The 19,911-nt window shown below is 43.3% G+C and overlaps 1 protein-coding gene across 2 annotated transcripts in view; it reads left to right on the forward strand.

Annotated features, from left to right (window-relative positions):
• The first annotated feature begins 1,933 nt into the window (after positions 1-1,933).
• Positions 1,934-19,911, forward strand: part of AMBRA1 (autophagy and beclin 1 regulator 1) — a 129,449-nt gene continuing 111,471 nt past the window's right edge. Inside the window, exons 1-8 of one of the 2 annotated variants that reach the window (XM_082283153.1) lie at positions 1,934-2,069; positions 12,688-12,941; positions 13,195-13,253; positions 13,991-14,174; positions 14,842-15,014; positions 15,801-15,867; positions 16,461-16,607; positions 17,766-17,920. In XM_082283153.1, coding sequence (XP_082139279.1) covers positions 12,807-12,941; positions 13,195-13,253; positions 13,991-14,174; positions 14,842-15,014; positions 15,801-15,867; positions 16,461-16,607; positions 17,766-17,920 — 920 coding nt within the window. In that variant the 5' untranslated portion in view covers positions 1,934-2,069; positions 12,688-12,806. Of the gene's footprint in view, positions 2,070-12,687; positions 12,942-13,194; positions 13,254-13,990; positions 14,175-14,841; positions 15,015-15,800; positions 15,868-16,460; positions 17,921-19,911 lie in introns of both variants that reach the window. The other variant, XM_082283152.1, reaches the window with a different exon arrangement.

Raw genomic sequence — 19,911 nt, forward strand, 5'->3', positions numbered from 1 at the left:
AGTAGCAGTGCAACCACCTGACATTATGGGTCTGTCCTTTTAGAGGAAGCGAGCTTGGATCATGCCCCACATTTGAAGAATACAAGTGCAGGATGGATGCAGGGTTAGATACAGTCTGCCAGGTTTGCAGTGGCAGTGAGCACTTACCATCTCACAGAAAACCAAGCCTGCTTGATGATGTGTAAGTGAAACATTTTCAGAAGCTTCGATGGGAGCTGTGAAATGTTATGTACAAAGATCTGAGACGTAATTCAGTTTTCTTTACACATGAGGTATCATATAGGAACTACTATTGGTCACTGCAGCAAAACTCCTGCTCCTTTTACCTCAGAAAAAGCAGACAAGCATTGTTTTCTACAAAAACATTTTTAAGGTAAGAGTTGCTGCCATATATGGTGCCTGATGGCTCATAATCACATCTGATGGTCTGTGCTAAAAATACTGTTCACGAGACCAAAACACCAGCAGACACTGAGAGCTGTGTGGGTGGTGGCAAGGTCAAGTGAGACTTGGACATATGTAGGTACAAACATTGTCACTTAATGACAAGCTGGAGTTTCTCAATTTACACTATGAATAGCTCTTCCCAGCGTGTGCCGAGGCCAGAGCGAACTCAGAGTGAAGGCACTTCCTGCAACACATCTGCTGCTCCGTTTTGTCTTCTTTCAGCCACTGTCATTTGCAGTAGAGTTTAATTTCAAAACTGATCTCACTGCTTGTCAGTTTGGGCAAAAACTGCATCAGGCCACACCAGACAAAACCAATCCAAGGAACACTATTCTTGCCTGAGTCAGATGTCAGTACCCTTTTCTTCACTCAGGAAGTGTAGGGACCAGTTTGCCTCACATACTCCTAAGCAGCTTCCTTCAAAACAATTCACCTAGACTTTTTTCTTTTCCCTCGTGGGGTCAGGTTACTCAGAGCTCTCTCCATCCAACCTGGCCTTGAACACTTCAGGGATGGGGCATTCACAGTTTCTCTGGGCAACCTATTCCTGTGCCTCACCACCCTCAGAGTAAAGAATTTTTTCTAATACCTAATCTAAACCTACTCTCTTTCAATTTAAAGATGTTCCCCTTTGTCCTGTCACTACATGCTCTTGTAAATAGTCTTGCTCCATCTTTTCTCTAAGTTCCCTTCAGGTACCGGAAGGCAGCAATTATGTCTTCCAGAAGCCCTCTCTTTTCCAGGCTGAAAAAAACTGTGAAAAAAAATTCTTTTCTGCAAATGACTTCGAGATTTGTGATTTGGTGTATGCAGAAAATCACGATGTGAAAAGCCAGTGTCCACAAAGGAGACAGAGGTTCCTGCAACTTTATTTGAATAAAGGCAGAGAGTCCACTGGGGCATACCCCCGTAGGGTCTCTCAAGATTTTGGAGGTCTCCTATCCTTGTATTCCGAACTCCCGAGTGCGTGTTGCCCTCTTCCTTTCCCCATTGGCTGAGGTATTGGGAAGGTACACCCTCCGCGATCCGCCTGCTACGTATTTCCCCTAAAGTTCGGGGTTTCAAAGTGCCCAGGTTCTGCAACAACCTGGAGACGTCCAGAGCCGTGGTTCAGCACCGGGTCGGTTCTGTCACACCTGGGCGTTTGTGAACACATTAAGCCCATCTCTCCCATCAAGCCTGGACGACACTTTTCCTGGAAGTTTAGAACAGTAACTTCCAATCTGTCTTATACAGTCTGACTATTGTACATATTAGTTCACATTAATTCTGCTAAGAGCATTTTTTCCGTATCCCGCACCTCTCTAAGGTAAATTACGCAGCTTTTAAATTCCGGGCAGGGGGGCTGCCCTGCAGTTTTCGGGGCTCGGCTGCTCTTGCCTGCTCTCCGTCGCCCCCGGGCGGCGGTGGAAGACCTCGTCGCTCGGCTGGCTCTGTCTGGCGGCGTTCTAGCCTCGGCTGCTCGGGCCTTGGTCCCGCGCTCGGCGCCGCCGCCGTTGGGCCTCGCTCGGCGCTCGGCTGGCCCGCCTGGCCGGAGCTCGGCGCGGCGGCGGCGACGACCGACCCCGGGGCCGCTCCGCCCGCCCGGCCCGGCCCGGCCCGCTCCGGCCCCGCCGCTACAGGTACGCTCCGGGCCTACGCGCGCGGCCGGCCCCGTGCCGAGGCCGTGCTGCCGCTCCCGGGCGGGCGCGGCCGGCCCTGCGGCGGCGCCCCGGAAGGCGGCGATACCGACCCGTGTGAGGCCGCGGCGGGTGGAACGTGGCCGGGAGGGAGTCGGGGCTCGCTGCCGGGGCCTTTGTACGGGAGTTCCGGGACCGCGGCCTTCCGGTGGGGGGAGCGGGGAGGCCGCCGCGCTGCCCCGGGCCGGGCGCCGTGGCGGGAGGGCGAAACCCGCGGCGCTGCCTCCCGCCAGCCGGCGGCAACGGGAGCCCCCGGGGAGAGCGTTCCCAGTCCCGGAGAGCAGCCCGCGCCCCGCTGCCGCCCGCCTCAGCGTGCCGCAAACCGGCTTTTCTGTCCGAGCTTGGGCTCCTGGTGCTTGCCTGTCCATCGCCCCCGCCCCTCTGGCTGCCCCCACGGCACCGTCCGAGGGCCCGCGGTCCGGGCTCGGTCCGGTTGCGTTCTGGGACTGTTACTTTGAAATAATGTCTTTTGTTGTTGTTTTCCGGCCTTACCCAAATAAAATGTGCAGCGAGTGTCTGCTCTATCTCTCCTGTTTTTCACCGTGTGTTGCAGAACACTTGCTTGTGAAAGTAGTGTTTGGCATAAAATGCTTTCAGGTGTATCTCTAGTTACGTCTTGTCTTGTGAGGAAACGAGCCCAACTAATTCACCATCTTTGGGAACATTTTTGTTGTCACCTACTACATTTTTCCTGACAACACATCAATTTCTGTAGTGTTCCTGTAGTGTTTTTTGGATTGCTTGTGATCTTGTCAATACCATGTGTTCGGCTGCCTTTGGAAACCAATTTTTCCTGCACTAAATCAGCGTTTCATCTTCAAGAGATTCTGTAGGTAGTTACAAGTAGCTTTTCTCACTACACACTTTCAAGTATTGTTCTGTGGTAACAGACTGATTCAAGAATTGTTATCTAGATGCAAGCTTGTCTTCAGGAAGATCAGTTATATGAGTGTGAAGTCTGTGTAAATATGGTCAGTGCTCACTGCTGCTCCGTTTTCTCCTCTGTATAACGTGTTCTTTGGTCTTTATTTAAAAACCCAGTGTGTTTTTCTGTATTTGTCCTTGTTTACTGCTCCACCCAGCTTGGTGTCCTCTGCAAATGTCATCTGGCTTCTTTGCCTTTGCCACTCCCATCCTCTTTCAAATTGCTAATGGGAATGTTAAAATGGGACCTAAGAATGACCTGCTGGTAATGTGCACTTATTGCCAGTCCATTACTGGTCTGTTAAGTTTGTTGTCGGGTCGGTTTTCAGAATGTGGTATGGGGTTAAATCCATGCAGATTTGAATGCCATATGGGTGATGTAGGCAACAGGACCTGAAATTCTCTGCTAAGTTTAAAATCCTTTCTTGTGTTCTGAAGGGCTGCTCTAATGCATTTCCTAACATTCATAACTCTTCAGTGTAGCCTGTGTGCCAGTTCTGGAGTCCACAATTGATGCTTCTCTGGGTAATTTTTTTAAAAAATTGGTCCATTTGTATTTTGATGGTCACAAATAGTGTGTTATTTGTGGCAGTGTGGCTCTGAATGAGTAGGGCAGTCCACTAGCATTTATATTTTTCCTAATACTTGGAATGAAGAATGTATTTGGATCCAAATATCTGGACATGCCTTTTCAGATTGAGTTGCTGGGCAGTTTCTGCCTAATGTTTACTTTGCTGACAGCTTCTTCTCAGATTTCTTTCTTTTGCCCTTTTCTGAGTCATAACTGACCCTCTAGATTCTTGTTTGGTTGTTTCCTACTTTTCCATTTTCTGAGCAGCACTTCTAACTTTTATGCAGCTGTAACAACCAGTTCTAAAGAAGGCAAGCAATGAGCCTGTCTGCTGCAATCCCTCTGCCAGAAGTTTGGCATTCAAATAATTATTTTTTAAAGAAACTTCTGGAAAGAAACTGTGGTATGTGTTATGCCATGGTTAGCGAGCTGATTGAACTCATGGGTCTTGCAGTTATTGTTGATGTGAATACTTACTAGTACTACTAATGCAAACAGCACTAAGGTACTTTTTTTCCCTCCTATGGAGTTTCTGGGGGCCTGATAAAGGGTATAGTGCATGGTAATACCTTGTGTGTTTTGTATTAGTAGCCCTGTGCTATCCTAGCAAGGAGGGTGATAGAAACAAAATATTAGTAAGTCAAGGACAGAAGGATTTTGGTTTACAAAAGTGAATGACAATGTGATATGCAGTGGAAGAGGATTAATATTAGAAATGTATTACTGGAGGGTTATTACAGGATGTAGTAGTCGCCTGATGAAAGACCCATTGCTTGGGTTGCTTGAAACAAGCGGAGACCTGCTTTCCTCTACAAGAGGAAGCACTGCTTGTCTGCATCTCAGGACTTAGTTGGTCGTTAGGAATTCTGACTGGGATTGTTGTCTAGTAGCTGTTTGTTGAACAGGATGGTGAGGTGTCAGACTTGAGCATGGAGAAGATCATCTTAATCTGTGTGCTTGCACAGCTCCCCTGCAGATGTTCTCAGTGAGGTGTTTTGGGTTGTCTTTGCAGAGTGATTCCTGCTTCCTTCTTCCTGGTGTGTATTACTAATTCTCCACCTTGAGCAGCATAGAATTGCTGAGAGGAGTCTCTGACTCATGTTTTGGACACCTTTTCCCCTCCCTTTATATTTCTCCCACAGAGTCAGTCTAAGGCCAGGAAGGGCAATGGTGTTAGAATTGGCTGTGTTTCTTTGTTTAGTCTAAATCTTCATTGTCTCCCACCTCTTCTATAATTCTGATACCTCTTTGTGTGAAGACTTCAGCTTCTGTGTGCATCATTTTTGCTTTTGGTCTTGTTACCATATTTCCATGTGAGCAGGAAATTATGACCTGTGTTTTCTAAAACATGTCCTTGCTTCCAGTTGCTTTTTCTTTATTGGATAAGGTGCGTATGCCTTAAGTGCAGCCTTGAATGCATAAAACACTTTGTCTTCTCCTTGGGGGTACGTGATGCTGCTTCTGCTCCTCTGTAGTGTTGGCACTCCCACATTTCTGTGGAATGTGTGATGTCACATGCGGGCACTTGGCTGTGGCCCTTGAGCTTGAGGAACCTTGATGCGACTTCTAATGTAAATAATGGGACTTTGAATTGAAAATTCCTTTACCTTCCTATCTAAATGAGAATAGTTTTTTAGGGGGTTAATCTGAATTCTGTATCGCTCTGTTTGTCTCTCTATTGCTCTGGCTTCCTCTTTTCTCTGTCCCTCATTTCCTGCTGTGTACGGTACTTAACAAAAGATGCTATGGTTTGAGTATGGAATTGTGGAAACCAACTCTTAATCTTCCAGATTACAGTTCTAGTGTTTGACTTATCTTACAGCTTTGTGAAATTACATCTATTCTCTTCCTGTCTTCTGGATTGAAACTAATATCTCTCTTCTCAAGAATTCATTAAGTTTATGTGGAAGTTGTAATAATAGTTATGAAAGTGCCCCGTATTCTCATTGGTAGATGAAACTGTCAGACTCCAGACATGGGTGATTACTTACATTTATTTTTATTACTTCCCTTTTTATATTTACCATTCATTTTCTGACCTGTAGGAGTTGGTATCTGCAAGTTTCTGTTCCATGTCTTCATTTTGCTGTAAATAGCTAGCACTTTAATGTACTTCTTTTGACTGAAAAGTTCTTTTATGTGCATTTAGCTCATTTAATCCAGACTGGGAAGACAAATTAAGATTCTAATGGCAATTAGCTCCTTGTTGCAGTCATACAGGATCTTGAAATGACAAAGTACTATTGACATCTTTGTAAGGTAATTGAAATTCCTGAGCTGTTTGTAGTTGCAGTTTAAAACGCAGCATTGAATTTTTCAATCATGAAGCACTAAGACAAGTTATTTTTCTTTAGGAATCCTGTTTTATGTGTAAACACTTATTGCAGTGAATGCAATTTAGAGCAGTGTGTCTACTGCATCTGCAGAAAATGTGCTTTTGAATTACTTTCCACCTCTCTCAGGCTTTAATCAAGGAAAAACTTCAGCTTACAGTATAATCCTTTGGGGAATATTTAAAAACTTGGAAGAGTAAAACCAGGGCCCTATAATGGAAGTGCCTTCATGGTATTAGTTTTGGATTCTGTTGGATAGTTGCATCATGAACTTTCTTTCACTTCTCCTAAGTGTTTTTTATTCTCCATGTTTAGGAGCACTTAGTTGAAGACCAACTCTTGTTGTAACTAAATTCTTAAATTAAGCAGTTGGGGTTTTTTTTCTTTTTTTTAAGGATAATCAAGGACACACAAGTAGAAACAGAACAAAATAATGGGTTTGCTTTTTGTTTTGATTAATCATGCTTAAGATAGTTGTTTTTTACCCCTCTGTAGACTGTTTTTGTTTGTGAGTTAGCTGTGTTTAAAGATTCTAGTCCAATGTAGTTTTATTTTCAATTTTTTGTTCATTTAGGTATTACTGCAAAGTATCTTGAAGTTTGCTCTATGCAAAATGTTTTCTGGTGTTTGGGGGTTTTTTTGTTTGGTATTTTTTTGGTTTGTTTTTAATCTAAGAAGAGCTAATAGCTCTACAAACAGTCTCAAGGCTCATCTGGAATTACCACAAATGGAGTTAAGGGAACACAAATCATGTTGTTTGAAGTAAATTTAAACATGTAGCTGATTACATACATTGCCAGAAATTCATATGGCCCTGTCATTTAATAATGAACATAGTCCTGGTCTTCCAACACTTATGTTTTGATCCGTGCAATTATTTGGGATATGACTCATGTCACCTATTTTTTACTGATTTTGTTGTTGTTATAGCATTGTTCAAATGCCAGTGATACATAGGTCAGTTACTTACCAAACTAGGACTCCTTGAGTTGTCTTGTTTGTTAAACTGAGTTGATGCAGTGTAAAGAGGGCAAATCAGCTTTTTAGTTTTGGTTTTACATAAACTTTTTTAAAAATTTTGCTCAGTTTTTCGTGTGGACACACAAAAAGGTTTAGAGGGAATGGCATGACATTTGGTATGGATTCCATCAGTATTTTTAATAAAATTGCAAGTATAAATTCAGGTCTTCTATCTGGTGTAGTGTTTCTGGGGCTTCTTACATGGTACTGTTTAATGCAATTTGGGAAAATGATGGTATTATAATCTCCATATTGCAGAAGGGAGGGTAACACAGATTGTAAGCAAGGAAGGGAACTAGAAAGTCCCTGGAGCTGTGTGATTGCTCATATATATTCCAAATTATGTTCTAGGCATCTGGTTTGTTCTTGGAGATCTCCTGTCTGTGAGTCTCAGAGCCAGATTTTATTGTTTTATCAATGGAGTGCCTGCAAAAGGAGGGGCTGTGTAGTCTGTAGTCCTTGGCAAGATGATCTTTGGCTGTTTTCAGTGGGCACTTTTTGCTCTTTTGAGCTTTTGAAAAGCATAAGGGGTCTTGATAAGTCAGTTTGCTTCAAAATTAAACTATGTAAAATACAAGGGAAACCAACTTGTAGAAAATCCTTAGAGGAAATAGCCTGTCTTGTGACTGCAGCCTTCATTAGGATCACTGTCAGTAAGATAAAGCATTTGGGCTGTAGTGCTGCATACACTGTTTTCATGCCTGTCTGATGATCTTATTGCTCTTGGAGAACCCACCCACATGTGCAGTATTGGGAATGCTAAATTATTGCTAATATTTATTAAATAACTTTTTAAAATAACTTATTTATTAAATAAATTAAATTTAGATTACTAACATTTATTAAATGCAATAAACAGTTCTCTTGACATTTTTAGTATGTTGTTGGTGTTAAAGCCTGAGATGCTGCACTTCAATTTGGGGTAACTGCAATGGCATTGTTAGTGCTGGACACACTGCTTAAGAACAGACATTTTGAAAACAGAAGTAACTGGCTTACAAGATAGGTAGGCCCCTGGCCAGAGCAGGGGGAATTCAGTGTAATAATCTGTTTCCTCTTCTTTTCTGCAGACAAGTTTGCTTGTGGTTTTGCAGGACAGTGGCATGCCTCATTGTTCACCACAGTTTTGCTTTTGTTGTGTTTTGAATCCTTTTTTTTTTCCCATGCATGTTCTTTTAATACAGAGTGTATTGCTTGCCCTGGCCCATCAGCTGTGTGGATCATGGCTGTTTTACAGTCAATACGTTCTGGAAGTCTTAAAACTTGACAAAGGGACTTGGGAACCAAAACTACTGGCATGTGCTTTTTTTCCTCTGGTTTCTTACATGAAGTCTTATAAATGCATTCTCTCTGTGGAACCCAGACAGCTTTAATATTTCACTTCATATTGCCTCTTTCTTCATCAGTCACGTGAGAGCTCTTTGGGCAGCAAAATTGTCCGAAATTATTTGGACATTTGTATCTTTTGGATACATCTCCCATTGTAAATATCATTTACTGATTGCAGCGCTTTTTTAAAATTCTATTTCCTTTTTAAACACCAATGGAGCTGTTTACACTGATTCTGTGCACGTGCATTAGGAAAGGCTTTTAGTGTTGGGCTCATCACACAACCACAAAGTTCTTTGGAGTGGTGATAGATTAGTCTGAGAGCTGAAGGGCACATGGAATAATGTTTTTCCCCCATGAAGAATTGAATAACATGGGGTAGTATTGCAGTATTTGGCTTCGTATCAAAGCCAGCTGTGCTCCCAGTGTGGTGGTACCAGAATCTCCACAAAATTAGTATCAACAAAGATGGGGAGGGGCACATTAAGAGATGCGACCATCATCTCTGTAAAGTGCTGAAGTTTTGAACTGCAGCGGTGAGCCATTGCATAATGCATAAAATAACTTGACATCCTTTCTGTATGGCAATTTGAATGTGCTTCTTTTTATTCCTCTTCTCTTGCTCCCTACATTTTTATCAGTGTTTTCAGGGGGCTGTGTACCACTACAAAGTATTACAAATTTGCAGCTTGACTTTGGTTTTTTAGAGGTTCAGCATCTGTAAAAGTGACAATTACAAGTGAACCTACATTACTCTAATGCTGGGAATTCTTCAGGCTTCTTCGAGAACAGCTGTTACAGAGCAAGTAAAAGGCTTGGGTTTGGGCTGTGTAATGCTCTTTCCAAAACTAAACAGCCCAGCATGTTGTCCTGAAATGCCCTGAAGGGACAAAACTCTTAAGGAAAGAAAGCTGCCGATTATAGAAAAATTTCTTGACTCTCCATTTTCAGAATTTTCAGTGGTTCTCTAGATCACATTCAGGGCATCAGCTGATCTTGCAGCTGTTGGACAGTTTTGGTCATCCTCATTAAACCAGCCAACCAGATTGCCCTTCCTCCTCCCAAAAAACAAATAAACAAAACAAACCCAACAACAAGAAGGAAACAGAACAATACCAATCCCTCTTTAGGCGGTCAGGTGTTTATCAGTTGTGATAGTTGTGGGTATTAGACACTGTTACTAAATCAGTCCAGCACTCACCTGAACAGGTTTGATCTGGTGAGCTGCAAGTTTTATTTATGCTGAGTGACAAGAAGTATTTTCAAACCTACTGTGTTTAATTTAAACTTTGTTAGTCAGATGGCTAATGAGTGGCTGTAAATATGGTTGGTACATCAATGGTTTAACTGGTAATGGTATTTAAGAACATGCTGTCATTGTTCAACTTACCCACCAACTACAAACATTTTGCTCAAATGTATCTTTACTAGATTAGAGGAAAAATTTAACACCATCACAAAATCCTTTAACACCATCACAAAAAACCCCTATACAAACCAAAAACACAAAGGAAAAAAAAAAACCACAAAAACCCCACACCAAAACAAACTGAAGCTGAACACATGTTCCAATAGAAAGGTTAAAGGCTTCCTGCTAAAATGAGTGAAGATAATGCCAATGTCTACACTGCATCTGTTTCTCCATTTGAAGGCTCTGAGTTTCTTTGCCTGTCTGAAGTTTTGCTGAATGTGTCCCCAGCTAGTGGAGCAGTTACTGTATTCAGGCTAATTCAGACAAAGGATAAAGTTTGGCCCCTGAGAGGACCCGAGGTAACACTGGAAACTCAGCATCACTCCAGAAGGATACAGTCAGTGTTTTCTGAAGAGATTGCAGCTTTTAAAAATGTTGAGCAGGTTAGCAGGGTACTGTGAAGGCATTAGAGCCCTGAGTTTTTCTTTGTTTACTTCTAAAATGAGATAAAGACATGAGTCAGAAGAAGCTGAAAAAATGAGGCACAGTCCCTGAGGGAAAAACATCAAGTTCAAGCACTCAGGCTCACATATGAAGTGTTTGTTATAACCGTATTAGTTGAATAAATTAGGACACACATGCAAAGATTTAGATGAGCTGTGTTAAGGTATGTACTTGGTTTTATATGGTGGAGATGACTTGGTCTTTCAATAAGGTGAATACTAGAACTTCACTGACTGCAGTTGTAGGAGTTATCTCCCCATTTGTTTTACAATATGTAAACTTGTCCATGGCATAAATAAACTTAAAGTCGTTTGTTAAACCTCTTGATTTCCTTGTTGCTACTGTACTTTAGGGAACATTAGTTCTTCTGATAGGACTGAAATGTTGCTAGGTTGTCAGATCTTGTTCTTTCTCATGAGTGATTGGGTTACCCTGCTTGTAAATTACCATGATCTCAAGTTATTTATGTGGTTTATCTTTTACAGCTGTTGAAAGGCTATTCCAAAGCTTAATGTTTTAAGTCTTTTCAAACTTCAGTTTATTCCAGCTGCTGGACTGGTCTTCCATTGGTGTCCTGTTTATTCTTGGGTTGTTGTAGTCCAAATTCCTTGAATACACCCATATAGAATATTCAGCTACTGTTTTCTTAATTTTACTAGATTAAGAGTTAAACTAGATTTAGAGTTTCCTCCTGTAAAGTAGACTTTTTGTTGCCTGTATTGTTCTGAGCTGTCCTTCTCCTCCATGCTGCTGACTGCCTGAACTTAGTCATTTCTGAACATGGGTGCCTGGGGCTGTTTGCAGAATCTGGATCAGGATTTATTAGCTTTTAGTTAAAGAAGATTTTTAGTTTAGGGACTCCTGTATTATATTGTACTTTTCGATGTATCTATTCCAGTTACCCTTCTTCTAGCATTTTTGGACCTGGGCTTTTTTAATCTGTACAGTTATTTTTAAGAATTCTCATGCAGCATAATATCTTTAGTTTTTGTGTTGCTTTCCAGCAAGACTTTTATTGGTAGAGTAATTCCTACCTAATGTTTGGCTGACTTTCAGATTCTCCAAAGAAGGCTTATTGTACACTGTGGAGTTCAGCTTCTCTAAAATACATGATCCTCATGCTGTTCACATTAAGCATCAGGGAATTTCCAGCTAGCTCAGCTTCCACTGGAGAATTTCTTTTCTAGGAAGATGGATACCTTTACTTGTTAATCACTTCAGTACTCTTTATTTTACTTCTACAAATAAAAACTGATTTGCTTTATTAGAACTCATTTTCCTGACTTATCTCTTCAGACAGCTTCTCCCTATAAGCTGCAGCTGTCTTAAATCATCTGTTCAGGAGAGTTTTTTTAGGGAGGGTGGGAGGAAAGAAAGTTTTGCTAATGACCATTCTGAGTTCTGTCATTTAACTGTTTGTCTCTTGGGCACATGAACCTTTTTTTTTCTTTATATGTTTTGTTTTGGTTTTTTTAATTATTGTTTCCTTCTCTATTGAATATTAATGGTTTTGTTCAGTTTAACATAAACTGAGTAGGATTTATCTTTGTCTTCATGTTACCAAGAGATGTCAGAGTAGTATGCACACTCTGCTGGGATCAGAAGGTAATAGCATTGCAGCAGAGTTTCTTGGTTTATCTGTTCTAAGAAACTTTTCTGGAGAGCTTTTGGTGGCAAACTCCAATGTATGACACCACTGAAAAGCTGTGTGGCTTGGTTGCTATTAGAGTCACTATAGTACTTATTTATTATAATTATTTAGATTTTTTTGTAGACAATGGATATTAAAGTTTTCCTTTGCAGCTCAAAGTGTTCCAAAAAGCATTATTCTTTGCCATTGTGCATTGCTTGGGTGAACTGTTGTTTTCAGAGCAATGCAGATTGAAAGGTGATGTGCAGACGATGGAATAATCTTGATGCCGCTGTCCCATACATCGTTGTTTTCATGTTTTGTAAGCTGTTGATGGAGTCTGAAATAATTTGGACTTGAGGTATATCAATTGTCTGACCTTGATAGTTTGACCTGTGACTGAAATTTGAGTAGTTCCTGAGAGCTACTCATTCCTCTGTCATATTGTCAGTTTGATAATGCTATTCCTCTAGCTTTCAGACACCCTTCCCAGACAGGACCTAAATCTTCAAGGTGTAAAGACTGTATCTTCCTAAATCTTTTTTTCTTTATTATATACAGCAAGAGATGAAGGGAAGGGAGTTTCAAGGCCAATTTTTAATTCTCCATATGTATCGTGTGCCTAGGGCATGTGTACAAGGGAAGAGCTGGGTGCTTTCAAAGTAATCTTTGGCTGCAGAAATGTCAAAGTCAGGCCTTGATAATGGAAGCAGGTAGCAAAGGCTATGTATGAAGAAAGATTTGTCTCTCAATCTAGTATTTTATGGATTTAAAACTTTTACTTTATCTGGGTGATCAACGTAAAAGCTGCCTTCCTTATTAGTCTCTTATCTTTTTAGGTTTCCATGAAGATAAACAACTGAAATGTGGATAGCCTGTTTGTAGCTTGGTGGTGGTTGTCATCTGGAACCTGCTGGTGTCTCCTCAGTAGCTGGTGTGGTGTTGGCACCTGAGAGCCATGAAGGTTGTCCCAGAGAAGAATGCTGTCCGCATCCTGTGGGGTAGGGAACGGGGTACCCAAGCCTTGGGTGCTCAGCGGCTTCTGCAGGAGTTGGTGGAGGATAAAACTCGATGGATGAAATGGGAGGGCAAGGTAAGGTTGTGGGATAGAGCTACATAGCTTGACCTTGGAGTGGGGGAAGGGAGGCAGGGATTTGAAATAAATTGTCTTGTGATTGTACTTTGATGTGTTACACTTGACATGCTCTCTGGCTCTGTTCAGTTCCTGCAGTGATGTGATACTAGATATGTTCCTGCAGCGGGTTCCCCTTGTTGTCTGTGTGGCTTACAGTCAAAGTATGATCATATGACTCTTGCAACACTTCCTGCTTTGTTGGCTTTTTCAGAAAGTTGAGTTACCTGACAGTCCACGCTCCACCTTCTTGCTGGCGTTTAGTCCAGACAGGTAATTAACTCCTAGTTCATTCCCTGTTTCAGCAGTCTCCCTACACTTACAAAAGTGATGGAGGCTTGTGCCCATTGAGTTGTCCAGTCCTGAACAGCCAAATGAAACTTCTGGTTCCTGATACGCATGGATGGAACGTGTGCACCTTCCTATCTCACAGCTTCAAGCATAGTTGGTGTTTAATTTCTGAGGTACCCAGGTGATACAAAGTTCTAAGGAAAAAGGATCTGTGCAGACACCGTGGGATTTCGTAAGAAACTAAAGGGAGTAAAGGATGTTTTAATAGAACATGCCCAAATGATGTGACACATTCACTGGGGTATCTAGGAATAAAGAACAGAGCAGAATGATGTGTGTACTGGAAGCAGAAATGGAGGTGGGATCTCTCATAGTATCACTTGCTTTGACAGTGGTTGACATGGTGTGGAGAATTGGGAATATTTATTTGCCCCAGACTGTCACTCATGAGTGCCTTCTGAGCTGCATGTTCACTCTGACAGTCAAGGTCAAGTTTGTGCTTGCAGATTCAGATGAGCTCATGTTTGCATGGACCCTGAAATCTGGCTACAGGAAGCTTTGTGACCACTGGTGAAAGAGTAGCCTCTTACCCTTTGAGCTCTGTGTGGGAGAGCTGCTGGGTTAGGCGTGAACAGACCCTGTTGAGATGAAGCTAACCATGGTCTGATTTTGCTGTATTCTTCTTATGCTAATGTTTGTCATACCTTCTGCATTCCCAGGACCCTAATGGCTTCCACACATGTGAACCACAACATCTACATCACAGAGGTGAAAACGGGCAAGTGTGTTCATTCCTTGGTTGGACATCGCCGCACTCCCTGGTGTGTCACCTTCCATCCCACCATCCCAGGCCTCATTGCTTCAGGATGCCTAGATGGGGAGGTTAGAATTTGGGATTTACATGTAAGTCTTTCCTGAAACATATGTTCCTTTGATATTTGGTGGGTGGTGACTTTTTTTGGGTGAGTTTGTTTTCCAAATGTTACCTGGTAAGAGAGCTGTTTGGAAGTTTTTCTGGGACCTATCTCTAAAAGCATAGAACAGACCATAGCCATCCTCTTCTGTCTAGAGAGGAGGTGACATATTCTTCATTCAATCCTGCCAGGTAGGTCATACTTCTTAGCAGTGCCTGTTTCATTGATTACAGTGGTACAGGTAATGCTGGAGAGCTTTGTACAAGGTGCCTGTTTAGCCTTTGTGAGAGACATACCATTTGTCATTCCACTGAGCATATCTGAACTGTTGATTAGAGGAGCTGCTGCTCTACCTAGTTTGGTGATTGGCACAGAGACAAAACACGTGGGCTTAGCTGGTTGCTTTGAAATGAAGGATTTTTACAGGCTGCTTGAGACACACTTACCTACAAAAATACATCTGTGGTCATTGTTGCAAGTAGCATTACATTCTAGACCTGGCACATGACCTTGTATGGGAACAGCTGTTGTTGTTGCCAAAGTAGCATGTCACTTCCAATGCCCTGGGCAGTCTGGGAGGCATGGCAAGTACATGGAAACTTAATGATTGCAAACTTTGTGATAAATTGCTTGTGGTTCTTGACTCTTCACTCTAGGGTGGAAGTGAGAGCTGGTTCACAGATAGCAACAATGCCATTGCATCGCTTGCTTTTCATCCTACGGCTCAGCTCTTGCTGATTGCTACTGCCAATGAGATACATTTCTGGGACTGGAGTCGTCGGGAGCCTTTTGCAGTGGTGAAAACAGCCAGTGAAATGGAGCGGGTCAGGTGAGCTCCTGCTTCTGGGTGAAGAGAACACTTGTATGTGAAAAATGGTCAGATTTGGGAAGTGTGTGTGAGGTTCCTCTGGGATGCTGCACCTTCTGCACTCAAGTAGTGGAGAGAAGTGTTGCTTGCAGCTCCTTGACTCAGCTGGAAGAAAACCAATTCTGTGGGTAGAAAGAAAAGCAATTGAAAGTCATAGATCAGCTTGGTTGTTCATACTTGTAATAGGGCATGTGTCCATTAAATGCCCAGATCTACTTCATGTTGATTTGTCAGCTTAGTAGTTAAACTTGTCAGCCACAAGGATGAGAAAACGCAGCAACTGCCTTAACAGAGTGCTGAGCTATTGCTTTGGCACACTTGTAGAGGACACTGGATTGCTGGAAACCTGATGCCTTCTTTTGAACAATTTAAAATAAGACAATGATGTGACATTCAAGGCAAGTTAATCTCTCCCTTTGTACCAAATTCCATTTTGTAATATAAACGTGTATTCCTTTAAATTTTCTGGCTATTTCAATTGATACAGGAGTACTTACTTCCAGCTTTTAACTTTAGTGTAGTGTTGCTGTGGACTATAAAATCCTGCAATCTTCAGCTAGATAGGTACGTTTTGTTCTTCTTAATGTGTAAACTTTTTGACATCCTTCATAAAAAGGTGATGATAATGTAGTAATGTTCTCATTGCAAATATGTTGTGTGGGGTTTTGTTGCCTGCTGTGTTCAGCTTCCTGTGTCAATGTGGAATGTGAACTGATGATTGATGTTCTGGCACTGCTTTTGTTTTAGGCTGGTACGGTTTGATCCCTTGGGACACTACTTGCTCACAGCGATTGTTAACCCTTCTAACCAGCAGGTAAGAGGAATGTCTGTACTTGTATTGACTGGCTAATTACAAGATACTCTTTGTATGTATGTACTTGAGCCCTAGTCTGTTTCTAAGCAGCCTCGTGCTTTTCTGAAAACCTGAGGTCTTCTTAAGCTGAGTTCTGTCTCACCTTGATTGGTCATGTCAATGTTCTTGTGTTATGTGCCTGGCTAATAAAGTGCTTTCCAAAATGTGGTCTTTTTGCCCTCTCTGTCTGACTAGTGGTGGGACAAACATCCCAATGGTCCTGCTCTTTCAGTTCTGTTGTGATGTTCTTTTGGATTTGAAGCTATTTGAGGTATTAACAATTCTCCCCTCAGCTGCTGACCCTCAGATGCTGATACTTCTGTTTGTATGAAGAGTGTATTGTGAAAGCTCACTGGGCTGTAGGAAGAGGTTGTCTAGATCCATAAAATGAACTTGGAAATCATCTCAACTGGCTTCCTCCAAGTCAAGGCCTTTAGGAAGGGACTTAACACATCCTTTAATCTGTCTGGGCTGGTAGCTGACTTTCTGCAGTTTATTTGGAGGTATAGGATTTTGTCTTGAGGTGCCTGAACTTTGACTGTTTCTTTCTGCAGAGCGATGAGGAAGTGGAAATCTCCGTGGACAGCACAGAGATGCCTCATTATCGTCAGCGCGCTATCCTTCCATCTCAGCCTGTGAGGCGCACACCCCTCCTCCACAACTTCCTGCACATGTTGTCCTCCCGCTCCTCTGGCATACAGGTGGGAGAGCAAAACAGTGTTCAAGACTCTGCTACCCCATCCCCTCCACCGCCTCCACCACCACCACCTCCGCCTCCAGCCAGTGAGAACACAAGGGCATCTGTCTATAACAGGCTCCGGGAGCGAGTCAGCTATCCCACAGCAGAGTGCTGCCAGCACCTGGGGATGTTGTGCCTTTGCAGCCGATGCTCTAGTGCAAGACTTCCTTCTTCTCTCTTCCCACACCAGGAAAACGCACCCTCCACGTCTTCTGGGGCCACTGGCACTTCCTTCTCCTCTGTGCAGACAGAGCCTTATCAACCCCCAGAGCAGGCATCCGTAGTGCAGGAGGAGCAGGGGATACTTAACAGGCCCTCTGCTTTCAGCACAGTTCAGAGCAGCACTGCTGGCAACACCCTGCGCAACCTTAGCCTGGGCCCCACACGGCGGTCCCTCAGCGGGTCCTTGGCAGGCCACCAGTCCCGGTACCAACAGTCTGCAAGAGAGATGGCTTCAGGCTTGGGTGGGTCTGACTGGTCCAGGACAGTGCTGAACATGAGCTCTCGGTCCGAGCTGGAAGCCATGCCTCCCCCTAGGACCAGTGCCTCCTCCGTGAGCTTGCTGTCCGTGCTCAGACAGCAGGAGGGAGGTTCCCAGGCATCAGTCTATACCTCTGCAACAGAAGGGAGGGGCTTTCTGGCCCCAGGGGCTGAGGTGAACAGTGGTAGTAGTGCTGGCCCGAGCAATCCGGCCAGCATTCGTAATGAGCTCCATTGTGATTTGAGGCGATTCTTCCTGGAATATGACCGGCTTCAGGAGTTAGATCAGGGGATTGGTGGGGAGCCCAGCCAGTCGCAACAGGCTCAAGAAATGCTCAACAACAACATTGAGCCTGATCGACCGGGTCCCTCCCATCAGCAGACTCCACAAAGCAATGAAAACAATTCCAATTTGTCCCGGGGTCACCTGAACCGCTGTCGTGCTTGTCATAACCTGCTGACCTTTAACAATGACACACTGCGCTGGGAAAGAAGCACGCCTAGCTACACACCAGGGCAGGTCCAAAGCACATTTGAGGGTGTGCCTCCAAATACCAGCCAGGTGCAGCCTGCAGAGAGAACCGAGGGCAGAGCTCCTGCCTCTAGCAGACTGCAGCTGGGCAGCTCTTCCACCCCGCAGGAGGAGAGGACCGTGGGAGTGGTCTTTAACCAGGAGACGGGGCACTGGGAAAGAGTTTACAGCCAGTCGGCTTCAAGCAGACCTGGGAATGTATCACAGGAGGCCTTAAACCAGGAAATGCCTGAGGAAAGCTCAGAGGAGGATTCACTCAGGAGGTAAGATACATGCTTGCCCTTCCTCCTCTATTTTTTCTTAAACCTTTCCCATCTAGTCTGAGGCTTTTCAATATTTTCAGAGTTAAAAACCTTTTCTCATAAGGTTGTGTGCTATTCGTGTAGATGAAAATAGAGATGTTGGTGTTGATGTGTTTATAGCTGCCATTGTCATGCTGCAGATGGATTCTGAAGATTGTTAAGGGCAGAGACTGGACCTCTCAATGGTAGTACAGACAGGCAAAAGAATGGGCTCTTGCAGCAGATCTCTGGGGTGAGCTGTGCTCCTGGTGTTTGCCAGACCCTGCAGAAGGGTGAAAACACAGGATTCATTAATGCTGTCCTTTGTGCCCCCCATCACACACCCTATCATCACGTGCTACACATGGAGACTCTGCCCAGGGCTGGCGTGGAAAGCTGGTCACGAGTAAGTTGTTAAGTTAGAAGGGTTAACAATAATTTTCTTAGTGTTGCCCAGAGGGGAAAAAAGTCAAAGCTCTGTGTCAGTGGTTTGGGTATATGCAGTTGGTTTCCCCTCTCTCCCCTTGAGAGAGGTAAGTTTTCAGAGTGGCTCCTGTTGACCTGAGCTGGTTGGGGACATGGTTGGGGACATGCTGATCACTGAAAATTTTAGGCTTTGCTGTCTTGTTTTTTAAGAAGGTGATTCTTTTTTTGGAAGGATATTTTTCTTCTGCTTCAGATATGTTACAAGAAACAGGATAAGCTAAATTGAACTTGCATCAGGAAAAATCTTTCCTTTGTGTGAAAGTGTCTTCACTGGCTTATGTGGATGATATAGCTATATTGGTACTTGGGATAGGGTTTCCATACTGGGTTTCAGTTTCACATCTTCTCTGTCAAGTGGTTTGTGCTCTCACCAGAGGAAAGGTCCAGTCTTACTGTTTCTCTGAAACAGATGCTTTGAGCTGTAGAAAAGCAAAATTTCCAGGTTGGATGCAGATGTAACTAACGAAGAAGGGTTTGCGCACAGGAGTGCCTGAGGAAAGGGAATTCTTTCCTCTGTCCTGCAGATAAGCTGATTATACTGAGGCTGGAACAGTGACTGCCTTTCTTGTTGCTGTAGTTGCATAGCAAATAAGTGGTGGTGTTCATAAAATTATTCATCTATTTCTAAATCCTTGCCATAGTTTTTTTTTCATAGCCTGCCGTAATGAGAGTCTCACGCTGATTACATGGTAGGTACTGCTTGGGCCTGAACTTACCTACTGTTAATTTAAGTCAGATATCCTCTTGTCCCCTATTAAAAGGCATAAAAGTGAGAAGGAGCTGACAAAGTTAGCTTTAAAATGGCACTTGAGTAAGTCTTGAGTTATCTTTCTTTTGAAATAGTGGTACGTACTTACGTCATCTCCACTGTGTCTTGTTTTCTGGGATGAGTCACTGTAGTGGCAGAAGTAACGGGGCAAATAACCTTCTTATTGATCAGGCAGTTGGCACATATTTGGACAGTGAGATGTAGTGAGGTATGTAGGTGTGATCTTTTCTGTGGTAACTGTATAATTTAAAAATGCCCTGAGGCATATAATTCAATCCACCCCAGCCTGCAGGAGTCTAACAGCTACAGTCCCTGTGACTGAATCTCTGGGTCACTTTGCCTGTCATCCATGGTGGTTGCTGCTGCCTGCTCCAGTCACTGTAGCATTGGTGAAGGGTTACTTGCCTACCTGGTCATAAACCAGGAGCAAACAGGTGCTTTTTGCTGTGACTTCTAATTTGGAGTGTGTAGTTTGAAGCATGAGATTAATTCCAGAGGAATTCCTGTAAGATGAAACCTTGAGTGAAACCTTTCTGGCAGAGGTTGTTGAGAATCTTCTAGGGACTCTTGTTTTCCCAGTCTCCTGCTTCTGTTGTCAGGCCTTTCAAAAGAACAGGCATGGCTTTCAAAAGAACAGGGGCTTCTGCTTTCCTTCTATCTGAAGTTAAGGTTATCTGTAGAGTTCTGAGGTAAGAAGCTGGAAGCAGTGGGCAGTCTG

The sequence above is a fragment of the Coloeus monedula genome (assembly GCF_965178545.1).
Source record: "Coloeus monedula genome assembly, chromosome: 6".
Taxonomy (NCBI): domain Eukaryota; kingdom Metazoa; phylum Chordata; class Aves; order Passeriformes; family Corvidae; genus Coloeus; species Coloeus monedula.